Source organism: Spea bombifrons, chromosome 2 (genome assembly GCF_027358695.1).
Source record: "Spea bombifrons isolate aSpeBom1 chromosome 2, aSpeBom1.2.pri, whole genome shotgun sequence".
Taxonomy (NCBI): Eukaryota; Metazoa; Chordata; class Amphibia; order Anura; family Pelobatidae; genus Spea; species Spea bombifrons.
This window is the reverse complement of record NC_071088.1, coordinates 45,511,993-45,536,609: the sequence shown is the minus strand read 5'-3', so window position 1 is coordinate 45,536,609 and position 24,617 is coordinate 45,511,993. Positions and strand designations below refer to the sequence as shown.

Below are 24,617 nucleotides of genomic sequence, written 5' to 3'. Positions count from 1 at the left end.
TTCATCTGAGGGACTGGCGTGTCCATCTGTACAGTCTCGTATATATGGCTTCTGATTTAGTTTCCCAATCTAGCTGAAGCCAATTCCATCTTAATCAGATGTGAGTTAGGACCTCTTTAGAGCATAAATCCCCTCTTAGTTTGCAATTCCCACATTGCTTTATTAGCAATCCCCCACATGAACGTTCTCTGCATTAGGGTTTTCACTCATTGTGCTGGCGTTTCATTACACTTCACTGTCTACTCTCTTTCACTCCCGTTGGGTTGCTCTGTGCTGTAGGTTTCCTCATTTGTGATCTTATATCTTAACCAGTCACCAGGTGGGGTCCCATTCTAAACTCAAACTTCTGACCCTGACCTACACCGCCCTTAACTCTGTACCCCCTAAATCTATACCTTACTGCCATAATTAGGAGTTCACTGGTGCTGTGCCCCCTATATGAAATTATGTTGCCCATCCCATCAGAATTTCTCCTCATGCATAACTTTCAAAAATTCTGAAATACCAACTTTTCTGAGAAGTGTGCAACCTTTCCGCCTAACGCTCTCAGTCATCATCCTAATTAAGTCATCTGAATGACCAACAACCTCTACAGACCCTATCGACTCATCCCCATCCACGCAGTGTTTTTTTATTCTTTTCCCCTTATGTTTATGCGCGCCATGGTGTATCGTCTGTCTGTGTAAAACACTTCTAGGAAGAGTGTTGTTGGCAGCTGCTAACATAGGGGAATATTATCATTTATTTGAATTTACACATCGAACTCCAGTTTTTTGTTTTTTTCGATACATTGCTGTAGCAATTTTAGCAATTTCATACAATATGAAAAATGTGCATATTTTTGTAACAGTAATAGCAGCATTGTAAGCCTAATCCAGTCACACTTTTTGTCCAGCATAATCAATGTGAATGCTATACCATAAAATACTTGCTTCAGACAATCTCTTTATCCTCAGTCATTTGAGCAATATCTGCTGTGGCTTTTTTTGAAACTGCAATAAAAATGGTCAACAGCTGTGGAGTACAAGCAAGAAAATATTTGTTAGTGTGAAAAAATTCCATCTTTGGTTCATCCTGAGGCACTGTAGCTGTATGCAACAATGTGTAACATTGAGGGGTTTGTTATATGGTCTTAAAGATAAAATCTGTAGGATGCTCATGTATGCTGGGCATAGATACATATGTAACAATGGGGTGAAGGGAACGCATGCTTTGTCTTAAATGCAGGACATCTTAATTTCTACCAACTGCATGCTTACTTATATTGCCTCCATGAATTAACCTCTACTTGTGCTTGAAAGCCTTCATTCTCTCTGCATAGTCAAGCTTCTGTAGTAGGTTATGACCTATTGTTCTGGCATTTATCTTTATGCTAAACAAACCACCCTCCTGGTACTTTGTTAAATCCCTCTAAAGATGAAGTCTGTCACACAAGGGCAGTTTCCTCCATGGGCTAGCCCAAGGACAGGTCCAAGTCAGACAGAGGAACAGTGCTCATGTAATTAAGCTATCTAGTCCCGCAATAAACACTGCGCTTACACTGTGGAAAGACAGCTCTGAGCAAGGTGGTAAAGGAGTAAGATAGGGAAGTCTGCTGGTATAAGAGCATTAACAAGGTGGGGGGGCAATTGGCTTTGCCTACCCACCCCATCTCAGAAAGGGCGAGCTGTGAGTCTTCAGATCTTAGGCTTTACCGAGTTTCTGGCAGAACATTTTTCCCTCGCTGGAAACAGCATGGCCAGATGTTTTTACTACTGCTACCCACCTAGTCTTTGTGCAGTGGACCCCCCTTGTAAGTGCTGTAGTTAAATTAACATAAGGGATACGTTATGTATTGCATATTAACACCAAATAACCATTTTATTTTAACACATTACACTTGGCAACTAGACAGCAATACATCTTTTACAGGTACAGATTAAATATGGACAGCCCAGTTGTAACTATTAGTAGTCTAACAAGGGAATATAGAATGACAGATACTGAAGTGTAACTGTTAAGGGCCTTAATGGAAAAATCAGGTATTCGGACTTCATATGTGCTGTAGCAAAGAAAATTAGTTTCAGATGCCGAAAGGAAGAACAAGAGATCATTTTTTTTTTCAAGTTTTATTTAAAAAAAAAAAAAAAAAAAAGCTACAAAACCAGCTTTCAACCTTTTGCCTAGAGCAAATTATGGATTAGTTTTAAATCTAGCATTTCACCGTTTCAGTAAACATCCCCATATACCCTCCCACCCCAAAAGCCTTTATTTACCATCTATTTGGTGCATTCCTCCCAGGAGATGGCTTCAGCGTGCCTGATGTCTCCACTTTGCTCAAAAACAAAAAATCCCACCACAAAATTCTTCCATCTTAAATGGCTCCACTTGTCAAATAAACAAAAAAAAAATCTAGCATTGCCAATTGAGATCATGGAAGGAAAAACTCCACATGAATGCAGTTTAGATGGGGCAGGAATCCACTCCTATGTTCCTTGTTATCTGATCCCGCTCCATGAATCCTGGCAATTCATCCTCCCTATCCTATTTCATTCCTATGATATGAATCCATTGATCCAGCTCCAGGATTGTGATCCAATGAGCCCTCTCCAAGCCAAACCTTTACAAATCAGCAAAACCAAGAAAAAAAAAGGCAAAGTTAGATACGGTCAATGTACATGTCTGGGAAGAGATCAGTTATGTGTGCAATATGATTTCTACTTCTGCACAGATAACTATTTAAACTTCCCAAAACAAAGATCTAGTGAAAGGTGTGGCACAGATACCAAGTAACTTGCTGCTGCATTTAGGCAACAGTGTAAGGGGCAGAAGAACGGTTATACCTCACGTAGATAAATAAAAACCTATGAAGGTTTCAAAACTTGCAGCCCTGATAAACAAATCAAAAATGTTATTCAACATACCATTTTGATGGCACCAGTATGAGGTCTGCTATATGCTTATGGTCAGTTTGCCTTAGTGTTAATACAACCAAGCCGGCAGAAACAAATTAGCAGATCTAGTGCTATGCAGTTAAATTACTCCAAGGAAGTTAAGGTAACAACCCTTCAAAAGACTGGTCCCTAGGCTGCCCCATTCAGTTGGAAAACAGAAGCCGTTTAGGGCATTCATTAAGATGGCATTTGAGCACAATGACAGAACTTTGCAGTTACTGCTAGGATGGGGGAGCCAGACAAAATATGAGAAGTTAATTGGCATTGGAGTAAGTGTCTCACTATAAGCCGAATTGTAACCAGGTGCTACTTCACAATCAAGTTGCAGTGTGGAGAATTTTGCAAGTTATTGAGTCTTAAGAAGTTGTACACTTTTGGACTGCATTTTATGTTTTTATTCAAAAAAGTAAGGTATGTCCCAGGTAAAAACAATCTCCTGGGAATAACACAGGGGAGGTTGCATCTGCCTGTACAAAATATTCCTATAAAGGCCAGAGCACATGTATTTGAAATATTGAAAATGTCAGGGGACAAAAGGACAAACTTACTATCCCAGTCTACGCTAACCTTTAGACCATTTTGCGTTTTTTTGTTGAAAAAAAGGTTTGTACCAGTCACATAGTACATGCATGTTTAGCAGTATTGATATTACACTACAGGGCAGAGGCCAACAACCCACACAACCTATGAAACATTGTTGAAGATGGAAGGAACTGTTCACTAAGTTAGAAAAATTGCCTAATGCAACCTCAGATTAATATGTTCTCTTAATGTAGCAGAAGGTCAATACTGCCAGTTGTGTCTAACAATAGCACTTGGAGTCATACCATGGCCTCCATTTTTGATCTGATCCTCCACAAGCCTCCTTTTGACAATCCTAAAATGATTGAAATCTCCTCCACAATTCCTTAATCCATCTCTTCAGATATGTCTACAGAAAGACACACGAAAAGTCAGGTAAAACAAACTTTCCCACAGGTTTTCATCCATAATCCCAAACAATTTCAAACATAGAAGAAAAACCCACAGTGAGTCTCTGGAGAGGTTAGCTAGGCTGGGAGAGATTGTACACCTGTTAAAATACATCGGGCACAAGGAAAATGCAGGCATTAGCACAGATTTCTTACTAATGATACTATGCCAAATGTTTATAACACTTAAGAAAACTTGAATAAAACAGACTTAAAAAAAATGGAATAAAGAATGTATACAAAAGTGATTTATGTGCGGGAACGAGATCTGCTGTGACGGGGAGAGTAACGTGGAGATCCACGGCTTCTTCTTGGGGAATAGCTGCGGCTGCGACTGTTGCTTCTACTACGGCTTCTGCTACGACTACGGCTGCGAGACCGTGATCTTCCATAGCTTGGGCTTCTTGGTCCATCAACTTTAACACGAATGTAGGCAGTTTCACCCTATTAAATAGACAGAACCTGGGATTGAACAAGCAAATCTCAACTAGAGGTACAACTCCTGTAACTAAACCAGCCTGGTTCAATTAAAATTGAAGTACAAAAGCTTGTTTTCTTACCTCAACAGGAAGAAAAAAAATATATATATAACAATTCTATTCCAAGCAAACAAGATAAACACAGGAAATACATACCTCATGCGACCTAAATTTAGTGTTATCCAGTTTCCGTACTGCGTAAGTCATATCTTCTTTTCGCACAAACTCCACAACACCGGTACCATCTCGGTAAACATCAGCATAACATACATCACCTGCTTCACGCATGTGATCCTTTAAGTCCTGCCAACTTCCACTTGGAGGCAATCCTGGAAAAGAAAAAAGTCATCTGTATTTTCTTCAGAGATCACACTATAGAATCCATATGCACCAAGCTGCTTCAAACGCATATTAAATCTGTGTGCGGTGACTGATGTTAATGTTTAACATACAAGTGCTTAATGTCCTGCAAGGCAAGTTACACCTAGTACTACCATAATTTACCTGCAGTGGATCTACAACAACCGCATCCTTTATCCGCACATTTAAAGAAAGGTACTGCACATTGGATACTGTCAAACTTACCAGAGACAACAACTCTGTATTCTGAGCGCCTGGATGGGGGCCCATATCTTCCACGGGGAGCACCGCCTCCACCACCACCTCCACCACCACTTCCTCCGCCGCCACCTCCACCACCACCTCTTCCTCCTCCTGCCCCACGTCCACTACGGGGAAACTCAACTCTGAGACGATAGCCATCGTAGTCGTAGCCATCCCTGCCATATACAGCATCCTCAGCATCCCTAAGGAAAAACAATGGATGAGCAACAATATAGTTAAACACTTTATATGAATGCAGTTGATTTGTCATCACCTTTTCTGAATTTTTTTTTTATTACTGGTGTTTTAACTCATGGTCAACAAGTGTGATCAGGAAACTGTGGCACAAGGTCCAATAATGCACCTGTTTAAGTCAACAGAAGCTGGAAAATTATTCTGTAGTCATGGAAACCATATGTATTTTTTTTATAATGTTAATGGAAGGCAGATTTGCATTCAGAGAAATACATTGCATCCAATGCAAGTTGGACTCCACTGCGCATGCAAAATGGGGTAGCTAATACAGCCTTCTGAGGAGATAATGCCGCCTAAACTAGCTTGCCAGTACTTTGTAAAGCAGCAATAATCCAACCACTTTATAGCACGTTCTTTCGGCTTTAGGAGAAGTGCGAGTGACGAGTTTTGTTGGGTAGAAACTTACGTATGAGGAGAGGGGAGAACAACAAGATCAGGAGAAAGAAGATAACCTGAGGCCAAGGGCGAAAGGATTACGAAACTTGGTAAGCTAAAATATGGCGAAGGCACGTGAGCACGTGTTCACAGCTACCCAACTAGAGGCAGCCACAGCACTAACGCAAATTATTTAACGCGACTACAAAAATACCAGACCAGTCGCGGAATAGCTTACCGGATAGGCGCCATTTATAGTTGGCGCCATTTGTAAACAAAAACCTACAGTCACAAGGATACGTAGATTTTGATAAAAAGCAATATACGTTTAGGGTCCCCATATGGAAGACAGAACATAAACCGAACCGCCACTCATAGTTTAGTACCTTGGGTCTTCGAACTCGACAAAGGCGAAAGGCGGCCCTCCTCGCCGGTTCTTAAGATCTATGTCTCGAATGGCGCCGTACTTGTAGAAAACGTCCTCGATGTCCTTGGTACGGATATCAGGGGGCAGATTCCCGACATAAATGCGGCAATCGTTATTGCCCGCTGGCCCCCTAATCACGCCTCCTCCAGACATCTCCAGCTTGGCGGATTTTTAAGGAAAAATAATAGACAGAAAAAATCGGCAAACAGAAAGCTCCTGGCGCGTGTATCCAGAAGCTGCACAAAATGGCGTTCGCTGATGCCTTTCCTTCCGAACACCTCCTTCCGTCGCGCAAGAATATCCCACTAATGTACGTCAACAACCTCAAAGGGTAACCTTCCGCGATACGGCCTGCTTTTTCTTCTCCTTCCTTTCTTCAAGGGGCGGGTACCTACAAGCCTAACTACGTAACAAAAGAAAGAACCGCTTCCAACTGCTCTTTATATAGGAACTCTAAACGGAGCACAATCATGGGCGGGTATATTAATTCGAATACGACCGTGACGTCATTTCCTTTAGTTCCCAGCATGCTAGGTGTTGGTGGACTGGTCTTTGTATTAGGAAAACAAAAGGTTCGTTGGAGGCGCCTTTTTTCTCGTTTAGCTAAAACACACACACAAAAAAATAAAAAAGTTTGAAAACCAAAAGCACACGTTGGCGAAATCACGCGGTTTCCGTACTGGATTGTTTGTGTATACGCTATGGGCCTTGCCTTCTTATTCCAAACGTAAATGTTTACGTGTAGTGAAAATGCGTTTGGAACCACGAGCTCAATTTTCATTCTTCTGTTGTCTTAAATCGTTGTATAACAAAATATTTCTGGTTTGTTTTTCTCACATTTTTGTGTGAGTGTTTGTTACGTGGTCATGAAGGGGTTAAAGACCAGCTGTTGGTGTTTTTTTTGGGGGGGTCGTGATATTCGGACAATTACTCTTTTTCATTTTAAGTGTTCTCATTGGCATTATATCGTTCTCCCAAGGATAAATACCATTCTGTGTATAGTCATTTAGTATGATTAACATATGTAATATATATGTATACATGCAGCACTGTGGAATATGATGGAGCTATATACAAAATCAATTTAAAGGGGCACTTCAGCCATCAAATATGCACGTATACCTTTTTAAAATTACGTTGCTTTTTTTTACAATTTAATAGAGCATTCCGCTGCTCTCCTTTCAGCCTAAAATATCTTCTCGCACATGACATACTAACGTAGGGTTTTTACCCTAATCTCAGGCTTAAAGTTTGTATGCAATAGTTTGTGCACTACTGTGACTGCAGATGTACCGCATACTGTAGATGTCAACACTTTTATTGGCCACTCTTTAATTATCTCGGGGTGAAGGGGCAGATTCTCAGGATCACACAATCTTAATTTGACTCCTTTTTAATTTGGGGGGGGGTCCAAGGAATTATTGCCCTCCAGTTTTCTATTGGAATCTCACTGTGAAAACAAAAAAAAGGTGATTGTTGCTTCAAAAGTGTTAAGGCCATAGCGGATACCAAGTCCCAAATCTTTGTCTTCTGAGGCCACACCCCCACAAGGGGATATGCAGCTTCTTCCTTTCCTTACAGTCCTATGCCTTGAGAGGGCTGTGTATCTTCTAGGAGCCCCCTAGTGGAGACCCAAGGGGAAGTGGTGGCCAGAAGGCATAATCCGCTCCCCCTACCAAAACCTCTTAAGAGTCTTCAGGGACTCTGTTCCCCTGTGCCCTTCGGTAACCCAACGGTGCTTAACTCATTGCCCAAACAGAAAAAACACTCATGCACTGATATAAAACTGAAGCGTGCAGTGAGCAGTGCAATATATAGGCCCCAGCCAATTGTGCCAATTGAGAGGTGAATAGAAAGAACAGGTAGCTGTTCTGGGTTCAGACAATAATACAGAATGGTCTTCCTAGCTGCTGCTAAAATAATTTCAATTAATTTTCCTACCAATGTGGTTTGTGTGTATAAGCCACAAAAATTGCTGTGTATGACTGCCATGGAGATGCTCCAAATTTATTTGCTCTCACAAAAAAAAATAAAAAAACAAAAAAGTCAATTACAAAAAAGATTTAATAATCAAGCCCAAATTCTCTCCAACCTGGTGTTAATCTGTCAGTTGAGTTTTCAAAAAGGCCATCGCTGATGCCAGATACCCAAAAGTTTTCATTGTGTTGTTGATTGTGACTCTCAGTTAGGCTGGATAGGTCATAGCAAAGCAAAAGTTCTGTTCTGCAAAGCTTTACAAAAAGAGTTGATTTTCCTTTGCTTAGCAGCCACTGTAGTAGAAAAGTCACAAGTTTCATAGAGCAAATTTTGTACTTTATGATAAACTGTAAGGATCCTGCTTTTATCCTGAAAGTTGAGCAGTTTAGTGATAACTGGCATTGACCCAGACCACTCCATTCCCAACTGATGTACTCTTTTCAATTCAGCCAAGACTGTGAGGTAAAGATTAAGTCGCATTGTCTCAGGAATCTCCACAAACTGTAAATTGTTCCTCCTCCTCATTCTCCATGTCATCTAATTTTTCATCTAGCGAACCAACCAGCTGTTGTTGAGTGGCGCTGTAGTTTGCAATGTTTGCATCTTTTTAATACTGCAATAGCAAAAGTATTAGTTGTCACCTGCTGTGAACTTTGTTCAAATGTGACCTTTAGATCAAGGAGCCTTTCATCTATCAATGACATCTCATTCGCCATCACTTTTGTAGAGGTAAGATGCTCCTCCACCAGACCTCCCCACTGGAGAAGACGGCACAGAGATACTCTGACAGTGGCAAACTCTGCAAGGGTTGTCTGCTTTAGCTTCAGGGGATCTGTTTAAGTGCTGCACTCTGCTCCCATTCACTCTCCCCCATGCAGCCCTATCACCATATATTCTTATGTTAGGACAAGAGAAGGTATACAGGTCCAAGCTCTCAATCTGTGGCCCAATTACCTCGAAGGCCGCAATCAAACCTACCCGGAGCCCACCTTACGGGAAGAATTTTTTGGGGTTGGTTTTGCTCTCTTTGGCAGTGGCGGAACTACCGGGGCCGCAGGGGTCACGACTGTGACCGGGCCCTGGAGTTCTGCCAGTCAGGGGGGCCCAAGGGATGCCGAGCGGTTGCTGAAAACGACCGCTCGGCAACTCTTGGGCCCCCCTGACTGACAGAAATCCAGGATGCCTCTGCTCCCAGCCGCTGCTGCCTCCGTCGCCGCCGCCTGCCTCAGCGCTGCCCAGAGTGCAGTGTTGGGAGCGTGAGGCGTTTGTCTCGGGTGCCGGCGCTTCACGCTGAGCGCCGGCATATGACGTCAAATGCCGGCGCTCAGGAGTGAAGCGCCGGCACCTGAGACAAACGCCTCACGCTCCCAACACAGGAGTTGAAGGTAAGTGACCTACACAGGGGGGGGGAGTGGGAGGGAGTTGAAGGTAAGTGACCTACACAGGGGTTAGGGAGGGAGTGGGTAGATCGTGAGAAGGGGGGAGTGGGTAGATCGTGAGAAGGGGGGCAAGGGGGGAGTGGGTAGATCGTGAGAAGGGGGGTAGGGAGGGAGAGGGTAGATCGTGAGAAAGGGGGGGTAGGGAGGGAGAGGGGAGATTGTGAGAAGGGGGGAGTGGGTAGATCGTGACAAGGGGGGGTAGGGAGGGAGAGGGTAGATCGTGAGAAAGGGGGGGTAGGGAGGGAGAGGGGAGATTGTGAGAAGGGTGGTTAGGGAGGGAGAGGGGAGATTGTGAGAAAGGGATAGATGGGTTGGGGGTGGGGGGGCCCTTAACAGATTCTCACACCGGGGCCCTGAGGTTTCTAGTTACGCCCCTGCTCTTTGGCTATCGCTTTCTCATTTTCTAGTTTAGCCCATCTAATCACCTTTTTTTGCATGCATTAATGGCTTCCTTATATCTCATATAGGATGCCTCCAATTTGTCTGATTTACATGCTTTAAGAGCCATTTTCTTATGTTTAATTTCTTGGTTTACTTCCCCCCTAAACCACATTGATTTCAATCTGTTTCTTTTATAATTATTACCTAATGGTACATAATGAGAAGTGTACCTTTCTAATATTTGTAATATTCCTCAGTGTTTTTTTCACTAAAGAGTTTATACCAGTTAATATGTTGTAAAGCTGCCCTTATCTTATTGAAATTGGCCTTTTTAAAATTGTGTTTTGGTATTCCCCATGTGCAATTTCTTTTTTGAGTTTATTTCAAAGGACACCACATTGTGATCACTATTACCCAAGTGCTCCCCCACTTAAATGTTTGACAATAGATCAACATTGTTTACTAGAACAAGATCCATCTCCTGCATGGCAAATTCATTGGAGTGAAGAAGGAGGCAAATTCATATGGGTGGACACTGCGAAAAGTATGCTTCAAAGTACATATGGTAGCTGGAGAAATCAATGGGCTTTCTTTGCATGTGAACGTACCACTGCCAAATCATGACTTGGCTGGTGACTTCTGAGACTTGGAAGTTGATTTGGAAAACATACTTTTGTTTAGCCAACACACAGAAAAATAAACCATAGCTTTCTTCAACGCAACCCTACACGCATATGCAATCGGCAGAGCCTCCACTCATGGCTAACTCTATTATATGGAGTTTCATTCACCACAACTGTGACAGTAAGTTTCATAAACATGTAGTAGTTAGTTGAAATACTTCCATTATCTGTTCCCACTACTAACCCTGTATAAAGTAGTGGGGATAAAGGGGTCTCATCCCATTTGATATGGCAAACATTTGGGAGATAATGCTGCATTCAATTCCCTTACAATAGGAGCTTTATATAGAGTGGACATTTCTTTAAGAAGCCGTGAGGAAATGCGTATTTGCCCAGGGATTCCACCAGATAGTTCTTAGGACAAAATGATTTTGATAATTCACGAGGACTAGCGGCAGCTGGTACTCAGTCTATCGGAACAGAAGTCACAAGCGTTGTCCACCCTTAAATCCTTAGGGTGGACAAAGTAGCATTTCTTTGAAAATGCTAATAAACCAGACGCAATGCTAATGATACAACTGTGATTTTGCAGAACTTAGAAACATGTTGCATGGATGGTGTTTAATTTAAGACACTTAAATTTGAAAAACAAAGTCTGTAGTCAAGTTTGTGTGTGTTGAGGGAAGGTGTCAGGCAGTTTGCAGTTCGTCTTGGTCAGTGCATGGAGGATTGCTGAAGACCATGTTTATACCTTAATTTCCCACAAAATAAATGCAATGCAAGCCTGCTGGGCGACCATCTACCTACCTACTGCCTTCTGCTGCCTGGCATTTAACCCTCACTTCCCCAGCAACCTTATAGCATGGGCTCTTTGTGTGGTCGCATAGAAAACTGAAATAACACAAAAATAAAAACAACAAGACGCTAAAATTTCATGAACAAAAATTGCGTTTCTAATTTTGTTTAGAAATATCACAACTACAAACAAATTCTGATTCTTTATAAACATAACACACTCTTGACACAATCCCAGTGAGTGTCCTCTTTGATAATAACCTTAAGCCCTCTTAGCCCGAAGAATAATCTGACCTTGCTCAAAGTCCACCATCCTTCTGATAAGATAAGCAGGTAACCACTACCACCAGAGCCTTTTTTCCTCATACTTTGAAGGTTCATATTCAATATATTGCTATATGTATACTGTATATATTTTTAGGCGAATTAGGTGAAGTCGACCACTTCCATGTCCCTGTCTCCTTGCATCGCAGCTCCGTTTGTTCACTGGCATATTTTTGTTCTTCTGTCTTCATTCTTTGTCCACTGCTACAAACATGTTCTTTCTTCGTCAGCTTCTCCATGGACCACTGGACATGGCCTTCGTGGTGAACCTCCACAAAAAGGCAGAGCTTCTGGGCACACTATCTCGCCCCGATTGGCAGAACGGAGGAGATGCTGTTTCTGTGGCTCTGTCCTTTCGCGGAAGTCCAACAGAGAGACCAGAATAATGCAAGTAGATTCGCAGAGAAAGAGAGGATAATCTGTCTTCATTATTCTGGGGTCCTGGTGAACTCTGGCAAAAGGGTGGAGGCTCCGGTCACACACTCTCTTCTAGCTCTTCTAATTGGGGCGAGGGTGTGACTGGAAGCTCTGCCCTTTTGCAGATTTAGTTTTTCCTGTTGTTTGCTTGTACCCATGGCTGGAGAGATGTATATATATTTTGCTGTTAGCACTAGCAACTGTGGTGATTTTTTAAAGGGAAAAGAAGGCCCAGACTGTGAGATAACGCACACGGTGGTCCATTAACTTACTTCTTAACAACCTTCTCTAAAGGCATTGTGTGACCAGTGGGATCATAAACACTCATAAATGCAAAGTCCCACTGGAATTTATCAGAAACATTGAAATAACCAACTATTAAAATTGACAATTTGCAAAAAGGAGGGCCTTCAGGCAAGCCTTCTCTCCTGTTTCTGCAATTGGGGAGAGGGTTTCCCTGTTTCTCCAATCAGGGGAGAGGGTATGCCCAGAAGTTTACAATAAGAACTAAAAAGTAAATATAAACGAATGTAGCCATTTAAAAAAAAGTTTTAAAAAACCTTGGGGCTTGGGACCCGGGAAACTGTTTCTTACATACACTTCTCTGTCTAACAATGTCAGTGATGGGGAGAGAAGCAGAGACAAAGACAGTACTTATAAGCATTGCCTTTGTCATCTGACAGTATCCACACATGTGATTGGCTGTAGCACCAGTGCCCCCAGCTTCTCGGCCTTTTGGCTAAGATCAAGTGTAGTACCCCTATGGGAAGAGGGGGGAAACACTGATCCTCTGGCCTTAGGGCCGGGAAAGCATGGAGCCCGAGGTGCTTAAATTGCCCTGACAGCAATGTTGGAGTCACCGTGCGCAGTCTTGCACACCGCTGTGCACGGTGAGCGCACGTTTTTGCACAGGCGGTTATCCTACACTTCCTCCATAGCACCATCAGGGCATGGAGTGAAATGTATTTTTGAACCTGGCTAGGCCAGTCATGGCCTGCCCTTATTTATTTTTATTTATTTATACAATCACAATGTGTTGAAGCACGTGTGCCGATTAATTTGTTTTTGGATTTCATGGTCACCAAACCTTTTTGCGAGGCCACGTTCACTCTTTGTTTTTTCGATTTGGACACCTTTGTTTTGGACACTGTCTTTTGGCAGTGAAGCCTAAAGGGGGTTACTCCCTTGCGGGAGTGCCCTGAAGGCAAAGGGGTCTCACCCTCCGGGGTGAGTCCCGAAGATCCGGCCCTCCCATGGGGGGGGATTTGTCTGGGTTCCCCTTGCGGGGACCCAGTATCGTATTGGGCTTCTGACGTCTCTTCGGAGCACAGAATGCATTACCAAAGGAGCACGCACCTCGGGCTCCAAAAAAACAAACAGTGCCCCCAGCTGGACATGCCGACTGCACAGCACGCGAGCATAAAAATATATCACGCAGCTTGTCATGTCCAGCTGCACTTACGTCATTAGGTGGCCACCAGCCTTAAAGTGCCAAGAGGACTTCATTATCCCAGTCTGACCATGATGAGAAGTTTAGACCCTATCTCAGTTGTTTGTATAGGAATAAAATGTGGACACATAAGAATTGGTATGGGGGGGTCCAAAACTATTTAAAAATATTGTTAAGAAATGATGGTGACCTTAGCTTGAATTAAAGTGATGCCTCAACGATTACTGCACTGATTACTGCATTGATTGCATTCCTTTGTCTTAAATTCATAGAACTGTCAAGGTGTTGTAAAGTCTATCTACCACTGCTATGTTACGTTCTTCTCAGAACGACAACCAAACAGCTCGGCAATGACGAAACACCGCACGCATACTACAGTCAGAGAAACCGTGTGAATTACGTAATGTGAATTCAAAACGTCATTAGTTATCACGGAACCATATTAACCTACGCGCGTTTTCTGATACCCTTCGGATATACTTTGTTGCATTATATATTTCAGACGATTTAACATTTGTCTTAGGACCCTGGAGCGCAACAATTCTCTCACGGCATTGTGGGATGCAATAAGATGTAGGCAGAAAATAGCGAGAGAAAAATGCCCACGGTTGCTGGAGATAGGCGCGGTCTCCACCAATGGCGGGAGCGGTTGGCTGAGGCACTGCAAGGGGCGGCGCCGCTATTTCAGAGGGGCTGTAACAATCAGACAGCTATTCCAGGGTGCCAGACATACAGGTTCTTGAGGGAGCTGTTTACCACTGTGACCGGTGAGCGGGTCGTTATGTGGGCTTTTCGGTTTGGGATGTGTCCGTGTTTATGTACGATGGTTTACCGCATATCCCGTAGTAAAATATGGGCGGTAACGCCTGCTGCGTTGGAACTGGCGGCGGTGATACGCAGGGGCTGAATGTGCGAGTCTTCTGCTATTTAGTAACCCGAGCCGTGTAGCGTTACGCGGTATCCATCCGGCAAGCGGCTGGGCGTGAGGGTTTGCGGCTCTGTCACCTGGTAGGTGTTGTGGAGGTGACCCAACACTCGGTTCTTCTGGCCCCTGGAATATCTGACGGTTGTTTTAATGCGTGTCCCCTCCCGTGTATCGCTGTGGGAATATTGCCGTATCTATGGATTGCGCCCACGTTTTATTCTACTGAGCGCTTGTGTTCACGAAAGCGTTTTTAATTCGGCAACAAAAAATGCATAGCGGGCTACTGTGTCAAGTGATCTAAACAGTCATTCATTTTTATTTTTTTTTGTATAGGTTTAGGAATGAAATCACCTACCTTTTTTCAGTTTTTTTTAAGGTGGGGAGGAATGAAATCGATCTTTTCACTGCTTAGTGCCAATTTGAATTGGACCACAGCTAAACCGAGAGATAACCTCTCTACCTATCGTGTGGGAATTATTTTGGGCCATACATACTTCTAATAAATAAGTTTTAATGTGTTAATTTCTTTTAACCAGAGCATTTTTTTTCTTCTGTTCAATCAGCCACCAGTTCCTTCTTTGCTCAGGTGAATATATATATATATATATATATATATATATATATATATATATATATATATATATATATATATATATATTTCTTGCCCATCATTTTGTATGAATTAAAACCTTTTCCAATACTACAGCAATATGCATAGACCCAGAGCAGATGTTGGTTCAATTGCAGTTTCAGATTTAAAACCTACAGCACAAAAGTTTAATTTATGAAAAGTAGGCACTTGTCATGATCGACCCCCCCCCCTTCATCAGTTGTGTGACATTCCCTGTGAACATTTTTGCTGCACATGGGTATTTGTGAGTTGGAGACCGAAACATGGATCTTATGCATCTAAGCTTTCCAACTCGAAATTTTCTATGCCTGGTTTGTTGGGCACATGTCCCAGGAAACTAGCGTTATACAATTGGAAATATCTTTTTATCCTCTCTACAACCAACCCCAAATCCTTGATTTTAGCTAAAATATACATTGCATGTGCCTTATAATTTAGGTTGTATCGTCTGTGTATATGGCCTATGTATTGAGTTTAGGTGTTTCAGCCACACCCATAACAGGTGTATAAAACCAAGGCATTCAGTCTCCAAAGACACTGGGAGTTGAATGGGTTATACTGAAGAGCTCAGTAACTTTGAATGTGGCCAAAAGTCGGTTTGTGAAATATCTGCCCCGATCCGCTGTAAGAAGTGGAAGCATCTAGGAGTAACAAATCTGGGTTTGGCAGATGCCAGGAGAATACCTACTGCAATGCATAGTGTCTACTGTAATGTCTAGTGGAGGAGGGATAATGGTCTGGGGCTGTCTTTCAAGTTTTGGGCTATGTGAAGGGTAATCTTAATGCTATGAAGACATAGACCATTGTATGGTTCCAACTTGGTGGCACCAGTTTGGGGAAGACCCTTTCCTGTTCCATCATGAAGTAAGGTCCGTAAAGAGGTGGCTTTGTGTGGAGGAATTAGAGCGGCCTGCACAAAACCCTTAATCCCGCTGAATATCAATGGTATGAATTGGCTTGCCCGTTGCAAGCCAGGCCGTCTTGTCCAAAATCAGTGACTATATGATGGTAATCTTCTTTTACGATCCGTCATATAGACATAAGAGACGCGCAAAGCTCTTTATTTAGTTTTTTTTGATAGCTACTGTTAAAGGGTCAGAATGTACAACCTTGTCATGTGGCTTTTTAGTTCAGCGCTCAGGGACCATTTAACAGATGGAAGCACGACCAACTGTTTGTTCAGTCGTAAGTTCATGGAAGCTTGCATACCCGGAGTTGCGATTTTTAACTTTCTGGGATCACTATACAGGGCTGCCTTAGCCCTTCTTTCTGGAGACGTGTCGGTGTTGGCCCTGTATAATGAATTGTAATGCAAGTAACAAGTGCTGAAGTTGCAACTCTAGCCTAATTTCTTAATTATGGCCACTTTAATGAAATAAGTCCGGCTGCTCCTGGCAATATCGGTTTTGTGACTCTTGGGCAACTTTATCCCAGCACGTCAAAACTTTATGGAAAGCCAAGCTTAAAACTTCCCTGACAATAAGGAGAATGATTGGCGACAGACTGGTCAGCTTTTCCTGCAGGCACACTGTAAAATCCGTACAGTAAGCACCCTAATGCTGCTTGCTACTATGGTAACGAGTGTGTGTAGGGAGGCATGATGCCAGCTGATCTGTTAGATCAGCTGACTAGCATGCTTGGGAAAGGAGGGGGTGGGAGAGAAATGGCTGATGCATGGATCAGTAAATGTGACATAAATTGCCCCGTCACTATGAGAATACCTCCTGTAGTAAAAATGTGAAGGCACAAATGAAAATATATGTAATGTATCAATGCTGTGTCTGCACTACAACATACTGTGTTCATACATGTAGGGGAGGGCTGGCTCCGTGTTTCCAGTAATTTGGGTGGGGTGGGTGGAGTTCAGCCTTGCTAGTCCAGAACAAGGCACATTGGGTTTTTCTTTCTTCAGGTCTGAATGGATGATTTTGTTCTGTGCAGTCCTATTTAATGAACAAGTCATCAAAGTGACTGTTATTGTCATTAGCATTTCATTCTATACAAACATATCTTGTTTAAGAAGCATTGGAGTCTTTACAATTATGCGTAGTTTGTCATACTTTAACACTTGATTACCTTTTTATGTCCTTTTAAGTGAGCTCTAGTCTGTAATCTTTGGTGTATAAAGGTTGCTAAGTACCATAAAACATTTACTACGTTTGGTAGCATTCTGTATAACATTTAAGCAAGCAATGTAGATCTTGCAGAAGCATATGAACATTTTTTAAAAGCACAAGACTGAATAATTTTGTTCATTGATGTTAATTTATGTACTTTCTCAACCATAACAGGAACACCATGTCTGACAGGAAAGCTGTTATCAAGAATGCTGACATGTCTGAAGACATGCAGCAAGATGCTGTAGACTGTGCCACTCAAGCTATGGAAAAGTATAATATTGAGAAAGACATTGCAGCCTATATCAAGAAGGTACTGTCGATTGGATCTTTCTTAAGAGTGGTTTGTATTTTAAATACAGGCATACCACACTTTAAGGGTGTAGTTGCAGCACAACCATTTGCTTTGCGGCCACGTAACGGCATGACGCCAGCACGTCAGTTCCTACTTAGACTGTTTTTTGTGGTGACTGTTGCACTGCAGTACATGCAATAAGTGAAAAGCTTAGTTTTTTTTATTTTTATTTTTCTTCACATGTGCTGGACCTAATTGTGCACATAAATGTGCGGTATGCCTGTACTTCTATCTGGTGTGATTATATTAATTAGTAATGCAATTACAAACTGTATAACTTTTTTTTATTTTTACTTTTTAGGAATTTGACAAGAAATACAATCCAACTTGGCACTGCATTGTTGGCAGAAACTTTGGCAGCTATGTAACACATGAGACGAAGCACTTCATCTATTTTTATTTGGGCCAGGTTGCAATTCTCCTCTTCAAATCTGGCTAGACACAGGATAAATTATGGACTGTAATGCACTGATGGCTGGAGCCAGAATCCCTTCAAACACGGCTGTGCAGCTGCATGGACTGTATTCTATATTTAATGTGTATATGTTGCAGTGTAAATTTGAATTTTTTTCCAGTTGCCTGGAGATAAGGCAGCTTCATTTTGTTAGTTTTGTTGGTTTTGTTTTGTTCCCCTTTATGTAGTATTGCACTTGGGGAATCTGTAAATGCTTTACAATGGCGTTTAAGTTGGGAAAAGTAATTAAACAAAAACAAAAATACTTTGTGTGGATTTTCTTTTTCCCCTCGTTTTGTTATAAGTCAACAAAGTACATTGGAATGCCACGCAAACTGAGATACTACCTTCTAAAACATAGCTGGTTGCAGGAGTTACTATTTCAGTATATGAATTGAGAACTTATACAATTAAAATTTTACCTGCCTTTAAAATATTTTTGGTATTGTCTTAACCAACACCTTCAATATTTCGTGCCTTGTGGTAAAGAGAAATTTACTTTGCTTATATTCAGTGAACAAAGTCCTTCTAGTTTTACCCACAGCAGTCATTGTGAGTAATTGCAACATGATTTTGAGCTTAAAAGGGTTTTATGATCCAACATCAACTGCTTTCTCACTGCTATTAAATTACACTATAAGTAAAGCAGGTTAGAAGGTACGCTCCTCTTTCCTTCCTTGCCTGAGTGTTTAGCCCTTTAGTGATTGATGTGTTCTCCGTAAACCGAAGCTGAGGTTTACTCTCCTAGTGTCAAAAATGACACTGAGCAGGGAGATCTTTGCAACATAAACGTCTAGTGAAATGATTCTAGCCAGAGATTACAGGACAGTGGGTATTGTATTTCTGAATGGCTACCATACTTTTAAATGGGAATGAATGTATTTAAAATATACACGAGGGCCGTACACTAACTTGTAATAGTTAAATGTGTAACATTACTTTTTTAAATATAAAGCATGTTTACTCAAATTTTTCTCCTACACATATAGATTTTCTTTTCTTCTTTTCATAGACTATTCTTCCTCGATACCCAAAATATTCAAACATTATTTAATTCCAGCCATCTGTTATGCATTCTGGATCATTGCCTTATAGAATGGATCTTTTTGCCTTTTTTTCTTTTAATGTGGACTTGGCTCTAAAGATTTGTATCTAAATCTAATTTCTTGTGTCTTTAATTTCAAAGTGTAAATCCTGTGCAATTACTAGTTATTGGCTTCATTCCAATTTTGTTTAAATATGACGGCTCTCTTGCCCCTGGCTTTCTGTATATTGTTTGTATTTTTATGTTCTGCTTTTGTGTACATTCCATTAACCTCTCCCTACTTCTGTAGCTAGCTGTAATTTTTAGTCATGATGTTCACTTCCACATAGAGATCTTCTGTTTTAATTTCACAATGTACAATACTTCTTTGTTTATACCTGCTTTCATACTCTAAATTATATTCTGCTTATTTTTTAACTTATGCCCTATGATCTCCGTGAAGGCAACAGGAGGGGAAAGGACTGTGTTCAGGCATGGGCTGAGGAGTAAAGCTATGGGCCAAAGGTTGAGGCTAGAATCAATTAAACTGACCATGCTTAAACAAGAAAAATGTCCAGATTAAAATAGTGTGCCTCAGTCGTTGTTCAAAGTTAATCAGTATGTGGGCACTGTAAGAATAATCTGCATGCTTGTGCAGTATGTTTTAACACTGTTCCACAAAGCCTCACTGAAGCCATAGGAGACCAGTTGCCATCTGAGGACTACTGTCCAATGTTGAGGGATCAGACAGACAACAGGTAGAACCCTGACAGATTTCATGATCGAAACGAAGGGGGATGCTCTGCCTTCCTAGAATGTTAGATCAGTCTGTCACTGGATTGATGGGAAAGGTATGGTAGACTCAAGGAAGAAAGCTCAGGCAGGTACCCGAACTGATAATACCACTGACAGAATGAAAAGTTGGGTTACACATCTAGTTTTACATTTTACATTTTTGTTTCTGTAAGTCAAATTGTTATTTTACTTGTAATTTCCTGTCTATCCATTGTACAGTGCTACAGAATATGATGGCGCTATATAAAAAATAATTATGGCTTCTCTGCTGTATGTTTCTGAAAGAAAGTTGCTGCTATGATTACTATATAGAAAAAAACTGGTAGAGATTCCGAAAGATTCCTAAAGGGAACGGGGAAATCTTACCTTTTACCCCTTTGCTTAATATCCATGTCGTAACCATGCATCCAATACAATGCACATTTGTTTAAAGCACGTATTAAAAACAAGACATGTGCAAAAAATCCATTTCTCAATGCTCAGATCCCAACAGGTCACACCACAGCAGCTATTCAGGTAAATTAGGTAACAAAAAGCCCCTCATTGGCATACATTTACTTATATAGTTTAATAAAAAAAGCTGTGGATATACTTTCAGTATAAAGGCTACAGCTACTCATTGTAGATATTCTTTAAGGGAGGAGGACATTCTTATTCAAGCACATCAGAACATAATGTGTTCCTAAAAGTAATAGATAATTTATATCTGGATATATAACTACAAGTAGTGGACCAAACGAAACTCTCTATTCATTCCTTTGGGTTCCAAGTAATCCAATTCATGGATGCACCAGACTTTTCAGCGACTTCTTCCTATCACCACCCCTCATCAACGTGTCACTCTTAATTGAGTATAGCAATTTAGCTGTAGTCTCACCCCTATTGTCATGTGTGAAAACGCTTTTGCTTATAAAACTGCACTTTTTACACTCTTTGTTGGCTTGGCAAAGATCTCTGTGTAGGATTGAAACGTTGCCATTTGAGGTGAAATAAAATATACTACATTACTGAATGCTGAGTGAAAAGCTTTATTTGTATCTCGATGGGAGTCTTACTACGGCATTTGACGTTATTTGCTTGTAAAACTGTGATTCCTGGGAAAACCTAAGGAAAACACCGGTATTGTTCAGATTGGTATTGGTAGATGATAAGCTATGATGTCTTAAGTACAAGACATTTTGTAACAATCAGTGAATACACTTTTATTGACTAGTATATTTTTTGTAAGTGTGCACTAAAGTAAATGTATGATTTTTTTTTTAAATGAAAATGTAGAAGTGATAAAGTCCATGGCCAAACTGGTATAAAATGTAAAAATAAAGTGTATATTTCCTGAAAACTTGAAGACATTTATAGTTCGGGTTTAAAGGTTTGGTGATGAGGAGGAAATTATTGAATGAACTCTAAGACTCGTGGGAGTTTTTGGTGTTTGAGCCTAGTGTGTTATGGATGATGGAGTTCACCTTGGTAAGGTGGCAGTTTAGGGCATAATCAGGTCTTTGAACGAAGGACGTTTTTGGTGAGGCTAGTTGCAGGGTTCCCTAAACTGCTATTCCCTATAGCAGGGTTTTGGAAATGCAAAGGTTATAGGACATAAATAGAAGTTTGGAGAGACTTAAGGGTGTGGAATAGGAAGGTTCAATGTAATGTGTGACTGAGCTTCCAAATTGGGAAGGGAGAGAAGAGTTAGGGAATGTAGGTGATGAGCCCATAACAAAATTGTTAATGGCTCTTTAGCCAGAGAGAGTCTACTAAAATAGCTAATGGTGCTTGTATGCTAGCTTGAGATTAGATAATGAACAAGGTTCTGGCAAGGTGTTTACTGGTGCTAGTCAACTATTTCAAGGCTAGTTATTTATTATGGTAGGTATTTTTTAGGACAAATAGCTGTGGAGTGGACTTTGCAACAGATGGAGAAAACAGAACAGGCTATAGAAACAACATTTGGAATGCAAAATATGGAAGTTCACCAGGAAGGAAAGGTTCTACCTAAGTTAACTTGGAAAGAAGGGAGAGGGACAAAGTGGAGAGAGAAATAGGGAGTATAGGAGATGTGGAAGGGTAGGGGAAGCAGAGGGACATAGGCTGGAGGAATTAGAAGGAGATTGGTAGAACTGGCATACTGGAGCTTTGAGCCCTGCCAAAAGCCTGCAGAAAATGATTTTATATCTAGGATGTTCCAACTGAATTGAGCTGCTGCTAAGAAGGAGCAGTGGTAATCAGACACCACATTTATTAGCCAAGGTCTAACTACATTGAACAAGTAGTGGACATGGGAAGCTTCTTGGAGAGTAACATTGACCCTAACAGACATATTGCCACAGTTATTCATATAGTTTTTGTCTTGGGTACCTACTAGCAGGGAAAGCAAGTTGATATATTGCCTATGATTATGTCCCTACAAATATAAGGGGGTAGCACATAGACTATGGTAAAACGAGTTGGGATATAGAAAGAGACACTGGGCATGGGAAAAAGTCTGAAATTGTTGGCAAGGGAAGGGATATGGGAAGATTTTCAAATTGAGATGATATGGAAATGTGGACAGATATGGAGGCCAAGCATCATTTTTTGAAGAACAAGCCAGGGAACACATAACCAGATAATTTATTACCTTATGTTGCACACAGGATATTAAAACCTGAATTTAAAATTGAGATTAAGTGAAACTAATACCTACCTATGACTATATGAGTGTACTATATAAGAACTATTCCTCAGACCACTGGAATTTATGGTAAATGAGTAAAGCTAATCCTCTCATGGGATGAGGAAGGAATTGAAATCCAGCACATGCCTTGTGGGTGCTGAGGGTTCAGACTCTTGCAAAATAGGTAAGGAGAAGTAGGGGTACTGGTCAAGAATAGGATGACCATATTTCCTAACTGCCATTAAGGGGTTTACTGATGAGTGCATTGCATCAAAAACATATTGGATCTTTTTTTCTGTTTGTGCTCACATATGTGCAGTCTCACTTATGAATGCGAGCACACATAGGATATTCATATTGCATATATGCAAATAAGTCCAATCATATTTGCAGAATATGTCTTAAACTTGCTTGTGAAGGTATAAAACTTGCTCATCGGGGGAATGGCATCTTAACAATAGTTTCTTAAAAAAGGACACCCATACATCTTTTATTGCTTCACGTATAAGAGACTATTTTCAGTTGAATAGCTCCCCAGAGATGAATAGAATGCGCATAAAGGAGTATTAAGATGGCATATAATAAAGCTAACTTCCACTTCAAGAGAAATCGGTAAGAACAATATCTCAGGCCCCAGGCTAAGTGAAAGCAGTTACAGACTTTGAATAAACACCATCTTTCTAAGGAAACTGGTCACCAAATTAAAAAAATAAAGCTGAGTTAGCAGGTATTCAGCTAAGAAAAACAGAATTCATGCTTAGATGCCTTAAATCAAGGACGGGCTGACCCATCGGGCACTCGGGCATGGATGGGTCTGCAGAAGCAAGGCTGGTTCAAAAATAAAAAAAAATAAAAGTTACTAATTACTACAAATACTGAGACGTAGATATGAGGGGGTGTAACCACATGGGAGGGACATAACAAGGAAGAGGCATGATAATGATAGGGTTTGGCTTAGGGCTTCACCACAGGGAGTCCGTGACTTTTTGTTGCCCGGGGCCCTGGATGCTCTTAGTCCGCCCCTACCTTAAATAATGTTATTACACAAACAAGTATAAAGCTGATTCCCTTCTGGCCAATAAGATAAGTGAAATCTTCCCAGATTAGACCCCAGGTAAAACTATATTTGAAAAGACATAGAATCCATCAAGTTAAAATGTCGGCTCAGTTAGCTGTATAATATTATATGCGGTTATACAATTTGAAAGGACTTTGGGACAACCCAACCTAGGATAGAGGCAATTGATAAATTTGTAGGTTCCCTTTGCTTGCCGAAGATTTCTTCCTTGATGAGAGAAACATTGGAAGCCCTGTTGAGGCTTAATGAGTTCACTAAAGTCATCAAACAATGAAAATTGCATTTTCCTCCGGGACCAGGTGCCCTTAATAACTTATATCATAAAATATTTTCAGAGCATCGGAGTCCCAGGCTGTTGATGTTCTTCACTGGGATAATACAGGAAGGTACAGTACCAGAAGAAAATCTGGTAAACTAATGTAACTCAAACCAGGAAAAAAAACACCAGATAAGTGTTTCAATGTTAGATCAATTTCTCTGTTGAATTGTAATATAAACTGTATGCAAAAGTATGGGCAAATAGGCTTACCTTGATCCCGCCAAAGCTGCTTCACAAGGATCAAGTAGGGTTTGTGTGAGGCCGACAACCATCAGACAACACATGTAAAACCATAAATGTAATAGTGCATGCATCAAGATCTTCTAAGCCATATACATTGGACACTTTTAGAGAAGGTCTTGAAAAAAATGAAATTTCCCGGTTAGAATGATAAAATTTCCCTTTCCCCTTATTATACACTTTGGCTCTTGAACCCTTAGCAGTGGAAATTAGATCTGACCCAAGAATATCTGTATATAGAAGACTGTAGAGAAATTACTTTAAGGCTATATACATTCTGGACATCACCAACCCAGAATCATCTTTATTGGAACTGATGAATTGGTTTGAACATTATGAAAGAGTTTGCGGACACTACATCCTGTTATAGGCCTGGGTCTGCAGGGCTTACCAAAAAAACAATAGTTTAATTGAACAATTTTATACCTCAAAATTTCTGCATATATTGATCTGAAAAAGAGAATTAAAATATTATTTCTTACAATCTCAATTGCAAAAGAAAACATTAAAGGAGTAATCCAATGTACCACAGTAGCGGAAAAATGATGAGATGGCGTTGGTATTTTACCCTATAGTGCAT

The 24,617-nt window shown here is 41.0% G+C and overlaps 2 protein-coding genes across 6 annotated transcripts; one reads left to right on the top strand and one right to left on the bottom strand.

The window, feature by feature from the left end:
- Window positions 1-2,121: 2,121 nt before the first annotated feature.
- On the bottom strand, window positions 2,122-6,434 carry SRSF1 (serine and arginine rich splicing factor 1). 4 transcript variants are annotated; one of them, XR_008346480.1, is made up of 5 exons: window positions 6,003-6,434; window positions 4,969-5,189; window positions 4,540-4,712; window positions 3,761-4,348; window positions 2,122-2,599 (listed from the first exon to the last, which is right to left on the bottom strand). XR_008346480.1 is itself a non-coding variant. In XM_053457716.1 (4 exons), the coding sequence occupies exons 1-4, from the start codon at window positions 6,194-6,196 to the stop codon at window positions 4,154-4,156; spliced, it is 783 nt and encodes a 260-aa protein (XP_053313691.1). In that variant the 5' UTR covers window positions 6,197-6,434; the 3' UTR covers window positions 3,314-4,153. The 4 variants fall into 4 exon arrangements, 2 of the variants coding, with proteins under 2 accessions (XP_053313691.1, XP_053313692.1); XR_008346481.1 differs by having other exon boundaries at window positions 3,761-3,864; XM_053457716.1 differs by lacking the exon at window positions 2,122-2,599 and having other exon boundaries at window positions 3,314-4,348.
- A 7,642-nt stretch (window positions 6,435-14,076) lies between these two features.
- Window positions 14,077-18,196, top strand: LOC128475249 (dynein light chain 2, cytoplasmic). Of its 2 annotated transcripts, none has more exons than XM_053457721.1 (3): window positions 14,077-14,216; window positions 17,297-17,435; window positions 17,779-18,196. In XM_053457721.1, the coding sequence occupies exons 2-3, from the start codon at window positions 17,304-17,306 to the stop codon at window positions 17,914-17,916; spliced, it is 270 nt and encodes an 89-aa protein (XP_053313696.1). In that variant the 5' UTR covers window positions 14,077-14,216; window positions 17,297-17,303; the 3' UTR covers window positions 17,917-18,196. The 2 variants fall into 2 exon arrangements, with proteins under 2 accessions (XP_053313696.1, XP_053313697.1); XM_053457722.1 differs by having other exon boundaries at window positions 14,203-14,224.
- The last annotated feature ends 6,421 nt before the right edge of the window (window positions 18,197-24,617 follow it).